The sequence below is a fragment of the Pollicipes pollicipes genome, unplaced genomic scaffold, assembly GCF_011947565.3.
Source record: "Pollicipes pollicipes isolate AB1234 unplaced genomic scaffold, Ppol_2.1 Scaffold_2543;HRSCAF=2982_pilon_pilon_pilon, whole genome shotgun sequence".
In the NCBI taxonomy this organism is placed as follows: domain Eukaryota; kingdom Metazoa; phylum Arthropoda; class Thecostraca; order Pollicipedomorpha; family Pollicipedidae; genus Pollicipes; species Pollicipes pollicipes.
The window spans coordinates 269,766-278,867 of NW_023596133.1; the positions used below are offsets into that span (position 1 = coordinate 269,766).

General features: G+C 53.8%; 1 protein-coding gene and 1 long non-coding RNA gene across 2 annotated transcripts; both read right to left on the bottom strand.

Moving 5' to 3' along the window:
* Window positions 1-1,709: 1,709 nt before the first annotated feature.
* Window positions 1,710-3,904, bottom strand: LOC119097803 (uncharacterized). The gene is made up of 5 exons (XM_037220775.1): window positions 3,891-3,904; window positions 3,550-3,663; window positions 2,598-2,750; window positions 2,152-2,285; window positions 1,710-1,755 (listed from the first exon to the last, which is right to left on the bottom strand). Exons 2-5 carry the CDS (start codon window positions 3,550-3,552, stop codon window positions 1,710-1,712), a joined length of 336 nt encoding a protein of 111 aa, XP_037076670.1. The 5' UTR covers window positions 3,553-3,663; window positions 3,891-3,904.
* A 9-nt stretch (window positions 3,905-3,913) lies between these two features.
* LOC119097418 (uncharacterized) lies at window positions 3,914-7,286 on the bottom strand. Its single transcript, XR_005094143.1, has 4 exons — window positions 7,204-7,286; window positions 5,926-6,050; window positions 4,811-4,895; window positions 3,914-3,995 (listed from the first exon to the last, which is right to left on the bottom strand). It is a non-coding gene; the product is annotated as an uncharacterized LOC119097418 (long non-coding RNA).
* Window positions 7,287-9,102: the final 1,816 nt, after the last annotated feature.

Consider the following 9,102-nt stretch of genomic DNA (forward strand, 5'->3'; position numbering starts at 1 on the left):
GCAGTGTCGAGCACAGCCCACAATGGCCCGCCATTGCTGAGCCGGCGCCTGACCTGCGCGTGTTATCCCCACCGTGGACACTGTCAAGCCTGAGCCGGGTGTGTGGCCCGGGGCCGGGGGCTGACTGCGGTGGTGCCGCCGGCCGGGTGAGTGTCATGCCCGGGGCTGGCGGCTGACCCGCGGGTGGTGCCGCCGGACCGGGTGAGTGTCAGGCCCGGGGCCGGGGCTGACCCTGCCGGGTGGTGCCGCCGGCCGGGTGAGTGTGTGTGGCCCGGGGCTGGCGGCTGACCCGCGGGTGGTGCCGCAGGCCGGGTGAGTGTCAGGCCCGGGGCCGGCGGCTGACCTGCGGGTGGTGCCGCAGGCCGGGTGAGTGTGTGTGGCACGGGGCCGGCGGCTGACCTGCGGGTGGTGCCGCAGGCCGGGTGAGTGTGAGGCCCGGGGCGGCGGCTGACCTGCGGATGGTGCCGCAGGCCGGGTGAGTGTGTGGCCCGGGGCTGGCGCTGACCCACGGGTGGTGCAGCAGGCCGGGTGGAGTGTGTGGCCCGGGGCCGGCCGGCTGACCTGCGGGTGGTGCCGCAGGCGGGTGAGTGTGTGTGGCCCGGGGCCGGCGGCTGACCTGCGGGTGGTGCCGCAGGCCGGGTGAGTGTGTGCCCGGGCTGGCGGCTGACCCGCAGGTGGTGCTGCAGGCCGGGTGAGTGTGTGTGGCCCGGGGCCGGCGGCTGACATGCGGGTGGTTGCCGCAGGCCGGGTGAGTGTGTGGCCCGGGGCCGGTTGGCTGACCTGCGGGTGGTGCCGCAGGGCCGGGTGAGTGTGAGGCCGGGGCCGGCGGCTCACCTGCGGGTGGTGTTGCAGGCCGGGTGGCCGGTGGCCGGGCCGTGCGTCTCGGTGCTCGGCCTGCACCAGCTCGGCCAGACTGTAGAGGCCGCCCAGCTGGCAGAGCGCGCTCCGCTGCTGTTCGTCGAACGACAGCTTGACCAACTCCACCACCGCCGCCACTGGGTGCTGATGCAGCGAGTCTGCCGGCCAGGAGGCAGCCGTCCGTGCCGTGCCGCGCAACACTGATATTTGATATAGAGTATTCATCACAACCGCTCTATCTGCACAGTGCTACTGCTTCTGGAGGTCCCCGGTCCAGCACGCATCATCACGCAAGACGCCGCATCCAGCAAGTACCATCACACAGAACGTCCCACCGAGGATGTACCATCACACAGGACGTCCCACAGAGCACGTACCATCACACGAGACGTCCCATCGAGCACATACCATCACACAGAACGTCCCACCGAGCACGTACCCATCACACTGGGCGTCCCACCGAGCACATACCATCACACTGGGCGTCCCACCGAGCGCGTGTCACCACACAGAACGTCCCACCAAGCGCGTGCCATGACGCAGGACGTCCTACCGAGCGTGTGCCATCACACGGGACATCCAAACCGGGCACGTGCCACGACGCAGGACGTCCCACCGAGCGCGTGCCATGCCGCAGGACGTCCCACCGGGCACATACCGTCCAGCAGCACCGGCTGGTCCTGTTCGTCGGCGCGCTGCCACAGGCTCTCGGTGAAGTCGCGCAGCTGCTCCAGCAGGCGCAGCAAGGCGGGGCCTCGCGGCGCGCGCGGCGGCCGTCCGGCTGCGCGCGCACCAGGTTGTGCAGCGCCCGCGCGGCTGCGGCGCGCACCTGGCGACGGCGCGCAGCACGGTCAGGGGGCGGGGGTGGGGGGGTGGCGGCTCGGCACCACCGGCTCTCTGACCGGCGGACACGAGCGACCGGCTTCTGCAGTGTCCACGGCGCCGAGATAAAGCTTGTCTAGCGCGGAGCTGCGTTGGCATGACAACACATTTGGAGCTGTGCACTGAAGCGCAGCAGTACGGAGAGCCAACACGTATCATACGAGTAGGCCAACTTGACGCTTAAATGGCCACAGAAAATTCAGGAGCATCAGTCCTCTAAAACATCACTTGTTTAACACGCATCCAATGTCACTATTAGTCACCGGCACGCTCGTCATTAACAGACGTGATCACCGCGGGTGTTAGTGTCTTGTGTTCCCAACCTGTCTGTGTGGCCGGCGGGCGCCAGCGCCGGCGGCCGACTGCGGGCAGTGGATCAGCTGATCCAGGGCCGGCAGGCAGCCGGCGCGCCGCAGCGCCGCGCAGCTCTCCGTGCTGGACGTCATGGTCAGCAGCGTGCTGCTGACCAGCTGGTGGTCGGCCGAGCGCAGCAGCTGCAGCAGCGAGAGCACCAGCTCGGCCCGGCCGCCGCCGCTGGCCGCCAGCTGCTGGCCCAGGAGCCGGCGTCAGCGCCAGCGGGACGCCTCCCTCCCTTCCTCCCGACCCCGGCCACGGTTCGATGATGAAGGCCTGACGCCGCACCACGGCGGGGACCCTGGCCCGGCGCCCGACAGCGACGCATCGGAAAGCGACGCTTGCATTTCCACACCAAACTAGAGCTGACATATCGACGGCATCTAGGTACGGCAGCGACCCCATCCGCACGTTCTTTCGACATCCCAACATATTGCCACCTCTGCCCCTTTCATCTGTATTGCTGGTTTTCCAGCGCCACCTCGGTGCCGAACAGCTGTTACCTGAGCCGGGCTCGACTGGGAGGAGGTTCTGGAGTCCGGCGGGTCACTGGTCCAGACAGCGCCGGCCGGCTGGCCAGGGCCCGCCGCGCGGTACAGACGGGGGGCGCCGTCACCGCTACCAGAGCTCTGCTCATCCGAGGACGACGACAGCGACTGTCGGAAGCCGAAGATGACGCTTAAGAGCGGTACACAACACCCAGCAGCCGCTGATAACATTCAGCAGCAGCACATGGCACTCAGCAGCCACAGAAGGCACTCAGCGGTGATGGCCTACACTCAGCAGCCGCAGATGGCACTCAGCGGTAATACCCTACACTCAGCAGCCACAGATGGCACTCAGCAGTGATGCCCTACACTCAGCAGCCACAGATGGCACTCAGCGGTAATGCCCCTACACTCAGCAGCCAACAGGTGGCACTCAGTGGTAATGCCCTACACTCAGCAGTCACAGATGGCACTCAGCAGTGATGCCCTACACTCAGCAGCCACAGATGGCACTCAGCGATGATGCCCTATACTCAGCAGCCACAGATGGCACTCAGCGGTGATGCCCTACACTCAGCAGCCCACAGATGGCACTCCACGGCCGGTGTCTAAGCTAATACACACAGTACAGCTCGATAGCACACCCCAATTTAATGGCGACAAACACAGCCCTCGCAGCCCTACCATACAGAGTACTCAGTAGCAGCTAAACAGCGAGCTAAGCATCGGCATGCGGACCAAGGACAGCTCATCCACAGTCAGGCACATCGCTCAAATAAAGGCTCAAACAACGAAAAAAAGACCAACATGTCCACACAACTGCACACACGAAACTTAAAACCGATATCACCATACTGTGAAATGAGGAGAGGCAGACCGTACTTATTGGTTAAACACTTACGCCGGAACAGCATATAAAAACCTGATAAATCCAATGGCAACGTTTACGTTTCTGACGGCTACTCACCATGGCATCCACCTGCTGACGAAGTCGCACTATTTCTCGATCGATCTGCTCCAGCCCGGTCTTGGTAGCCGCCTCGGACGCCGGCAGGGCCTGATTGTCGCTGGCACCGCCGTCCTGTCAGAGGGGGCCGGGGTCAGAGTCACGGACTCTCTGAAGGGTGAGGGTGTGGGCACAGCCGGCCGCCCAGTACTCACTCCCAGACTGCCGGCCAGGAGTTTGAGCACGGCAGGAACGTGCGTGCTGACCAGCCCAGTCCGAGAGGTGCCGGACGACAATCGTGTGATAGCGCTCTCCGGCCCAGGCCGGGCGACACAGCCGAAGCCAGGCCGCGGCCAGCTCACCTGGCCGGATTCGAGGCGGCGATCTTCTGCTGCAGAGCCGCCATCTGCTCGTAGAGCCAGCGCTTCTCCTCGTCCTCGGAGAGCGCTGTTCCGGCCATCGCCCTCCTGCGGGCAGGGCCGGAACGCCGCGTCACCAGACGTCGGTCAGCCGGCGGCGCGCCCGGGCACGCGACCACCGGCCGCGGCTCCACCCACCCACACCGTACCGGGCGTGTTTGATTTTTCAAATCTCAAAATCGTTTTGTTCAAACCATCTCTCTCGAATATGTTGTTTTTGACGAGGTTGTGTGAACGAACGGACGGTTGATAACGTGCAAATGTGGTCACGTTGTCGTCATGTTTAATATTCCATTCATACTACTGTTGTTATTGTATCGAATCAAACAGTACACCACTCGTTGGATAATTCGTTAATATAAGGAACTGAACTGAACTGAACTGAACACCAGGCGCCTGCCATGTCCGTTCGGCAGAGAGAGACGCTTGTTGACAATGGGCGATGTCCAGACGGCGGTGACGGAGGCTCTGAGGTCGGATCAGCAGAGCCCGGCTCACCGCCGCACGCCTTATAAGCAAACAACACGCTAGACGCACCAGCAGGTGGTCAAACTCAATGACAGCCCGCAGCATCGCATGACACGTTTTATAACGTCCTTCTGCGAGGGCAGCTGCCAGGAGAAACAGCCATTCAGACGGTGACGTTTTCACCTAGTTTCTAAGCCAAAGTCATTTTTAAATGCGGTTAAAACTGGTCACCCCACCGCGGCCACCTGCAGGTATTAGATCAACAAAGGCCAATCAACCCAACAGCTTCATTCATCAGCTGCCAACATGTAGTCAAGCAAACCACATATTTAGGAAGCTGGTCATCCTTCTCCTCTGCTCATGGCCATCACTGACAAACAATGTGAATACTGTACCTCTGGTCTTCCAGCCTGGCTATCTTTCTCATGATTGAGTTGCGGAGTGTCCTCTTGTTGCTGCCTGGAGTGTCTCCACAGTCATCTGGCAAGGCAAAACAACCGCTAGATCTAGCGAATGTGGTTTGCTCTTTAAATGACCTTCAAACTTTCAGAGCAATCATAAAACTGGAATACAATGTTCTGGCCCTCTCTACAACAGCATAACATCCTTGCACATCAGCAACTTTCCTGAACATACTGTGAATATTCTGAAGAAAAGCCATTCATAAAGGCTGCCTGACAAAAACATTTTCAATGTCTGAACTTGATTTGCCAGTGGGCATCAATACCATGGTATTCCATGAACATAGCACATAACATTAACTTTTGAATCCAAGCATACTTTTGGTAGTCATTGGCATGAAGGTTTCCATGCCTACTGACAGATTGGCACCCATTAGGATGCAAGTAAAATATACAAGTCAAAACAGAGTAGACCAAAGCAACAGCCTTTTGAGCACCAGAAAACAACAATCTATGGCTCACACCACACACCACTACATCTTACACTGAAGAAAATGCTAGCAAACTGTGTATTGTTCATGTGATGGCATAATATAAATGCTGATGATATCAGCCTCTTTTAAGTGGAGCCTAAGCAGCTAGAACAGATGCAAAGACAAGCTTAAAAAGTCATAAGGAAATCCAACAACCATCTGCTGCAACACTGCTTTCCAGACATGTCATCAGCCATGTTCCTAATATTCTGATATGACTATTTGATAGCTGAATAAGTCAGTCAATGGCTGCCTTACTGCACAATATTTAAATTAGACAAAATGGCATCACCACTTCATGTATCTGTAACAAGCAATCACAGTAATTCAGCCACACAACAGTCTTCATGGCCACTGCCAAGTCCTAAATTTGACAACTAACAAAATTGTGGGCTCCAAAAGAAAAAAAATGGCATATTTCCTTGACTCCATCTCAAGACTACATATGGTTTTTGGCATCACAAACCCCAAGGAGCATTTCCTATTGCCCACAGCTGACATATGTTGAAAGAAATGCATACTAACATGTTTCAGTACACACCATGTTGTGAACATGCAGTAAGTAGGGGTACAGACCTTGTCTGGAGGTGGTAGACTGCTCCAAGGCAGTAGCACTTGTATTGCCCAGTGTCTCTGTTTGCTCAGGCCTGTCTGATGAGTTCATGGCGAGCAACAGCAGCAACCATAGGTGAAAAAGGAATCTGCAAAAAGATAGCTGTCACTGAACCTATTGTTCCAAAATTGACTTGCTATAGGCTGTGCAGGTGCAGAAAAATTCAGCCTGACAACAATTATATGACATTCAAATGCACTTTTATTTTGCACCAATAGTCAAAAGGAATTTTTGTCTGGAGAAATATTGCAATAGAAGGTGAAAATAAGCCATTAAAAAAGGAGAGCCATGGTCTGGTAGCTAGATGCACAGGATCTCATGAAGGAAGTGAAAATGTGTATTTCTGTGTATCACTGTTAACCATATCCTTATTATCAACTTTAAAACAAAATGTAGTAGCATTTCACATGCATCCATGCTATACAATAGTGCCTACATATATATGAGTACATGATATTCTTCTGCATTCATGTGGTCACCACTTTTAAACTGTAGAATGCCTCACATGTGGTACAGCCAATAATCACATGACAAACTGCTCGGGGAATAATTTAAAGAACATTAGTAAGATTTAGAATCTTAGTAGCTGTACATGAAAATTATGTCCAAACTATGGAGGATTTCATGTAATGATAAAATGAAATGAATGTGATCTCAGGGTGATACAGATCAAATGAGTCAAATATTACAAAATATCCTTGAGAAATGATATCTCAGGGTTTGACAAACACCACATCATTTGTGATCAGTCTGTGATGCATGTCTTGATGATTAACAGTTAACACAGCCATGAGTACATTTTCAAAATGTACAAATATATCAACATAGAAATGTTGACATAGAACATTCTTGACATGGAAACTTGAGCTGGATTTGTAAAAATAAACTGATGGACATCACTGTTCCTGCATCACAAATAGCCATTGCCATGGCCATTGCAACTTTTGGATAGAGAGCAGCCACTGCACTTAAACTCTCACCAGACATATGCAATTTTAATGTCATCACTCATAAGTGATTATGGTGATTTATGCCTAACACTGTCAACTGGAAGACCCCACCAACTTTGTTTATTACAGTTGTGCAGACCTAGGATTGCAGTCAGAATTTACCACAGAGGTGAGGCTACCACGATTTGCGACAGAATGGGACGCAAATTTTTACGAGCGAGTTCCAGACCATCGACAATATCACTCACTACTAACAGACGAACACCCTTCCGTCGCTTATAGGTACAGTACCTAGCGCATCAATGAGCCATCGTTGTTGATTTGTCCTGGTGTTTCGATTGTTTCAGCTGCGTAACCTGTATATTCACTCGGCTATTCGCTACTCTTGTTCTAAACAACCAGAGCCCTGCTAGACAACGGCACGGGCTCCCTGAAATCAACTGCACCTAGTGCCCTCCTCTGATGATGCAGTTGCAGGAGCGCGTATTTTTGTATCCCAGTCGGATAACTTTTATTAACAAAATACCTCAAGATAAACCTGAGAGTTCTGGCTAGCCGGGATTTACCTGCAGTGCTGCCAGAATGCTACCAACCCGCATAGTGATAAATGCTACTAAATCCGAAGGCATCCAGTATGCATAAATAGTGCTATATAGTTGGTCTTTTTTAAAACTCTGAGGAATCAAAATTTCCAGGTAGGGCGCATATCTGGAGATAGAAAAACGGTGTGATGAATTGCGATGGACTGAAACAACATCATGCATGGTTGCATTCCCCGTGTGGAGGGGGAGGGCAGGTGCGCAGCCAGTGCCTTGGCAATGGGAAGCACAGGGTTGACAAAGGACTACCCGCTGATGGAACTCGCCAAAAAAATCGTTGGGTACAGTCCGTTTGCATGCATTAACGGTACAAGACAACCTTATCGCACAAAAATGACTTGCCTCTGCGCTTCAAACATGTTGAATGCAGTTGTTTAACACCCAACGGCAACTCGTACATGAGAGAAGTCACTCGGCACGCGAAGGACCGCTTCCTGTCGCCGTGCGCACCGCAGGGGGCGCAGGTTCTGGTCGTGCGGGTGGATCGGTCACTGGTTCGTGCGTTGAGGTGTGCTTGAAACAAACGGGCAAGATCCGCAGGTTCGCATTGCTTATGGGCTTTGAACACAGCGATTAATAGTTCGCAATTCACACATTTGGCGATGGCATTGCAAAGTGCAGGTCATCCCGCGTGCAAGAAACGTCATACTTTCGGAGGCCAGTAACTACACTGGAACGGAACTTAACTGCTTTCAAAAGTCTGGCTAGCAACAGCGACCCCTGGCCATAAACTGAAATACAGCATCTCACGTGCGAGATGACTAGATCCTGCACGGTGGTCAGCAGCACGATCGTGCAGGTCAAGATTGCTGCGTGAGACCGATGTAGGAGAAAACGTTTCAGGCGGCGGAGATCGATCAGGCTGCCGATGCATTTTTTCAAACTACATCAGTGACGTATGCATCCCAATTCAGGTGATGGTCAAATAGCACGCCCAAGTTTTTCCGGCCTAATTCGATAAGGGGAAGGAAGGTTGCGCTTAACATCGGATGTAAGGGTTCGAGTAGGGTCATCGTACTGGATCATATGGGCGTCTGGCGCGTGCAGGCTGAGGTCGTGGCGAAGATTATAAATAAAAGAGGACCAAGAGCTAATCCCTGGAAAACTCCTATGATGTTGGGGAGGGGCTAGGAGACCTTTCTGTCACCAAAAGAAGAAGGATGCAGACTGACTAGAAATGGAGAGAAAGATAGGGGAAGAACCAAGCGGTGTCAATGTCACAGACATGCAGCTTGGAAAGTAGTTGAGGAAGAGGAAGGACATCAAAACATTACTGAGATCCAAGAGGCCGCACGAGTGAAAGATGGCCTCATCCATGTTTGATATATATATATATATATATATATATATATATATATATATATATGCGGTTGGTCACCGGCGAGCAGAGCAGTCTGTGTGGAATGGACGGGAACGGGAACATGTTGGGATGAGGACAGAAGATGATTGTCAGACATGTATATAACACCTGCCTGCACTGCACCACAGGCTCGGACAATGGCGGCCATGATAGGGATGTTGGAAATAGGGCAGTAAATGAAATTCAGGGTTGGACCGCCGGATTTGAAAATAGGATGAACGGGGGTGGGCT

Excerpts from the sequence above, each read along its gene's own strand:
- LOC119097803 (XM_037220775.1), bottom strand. Across the intron at positions 2,286-2,597 it reads CCCAGTCGAGCCCGGCTCAG|CTGGCGGCCAGCGGCGGCGG; the intron begins GTAACAGCTGTT and ends CTGGGCCAGCAG. Across the intron at positions 1,756-2,151 it reads GAGAGCTGCGCGGCGCTGCG|AGAGCCGGTGGTGCCGAGCC; the intron begins GCGCGCCGGCTG and ends TCCGCCGGTCAG.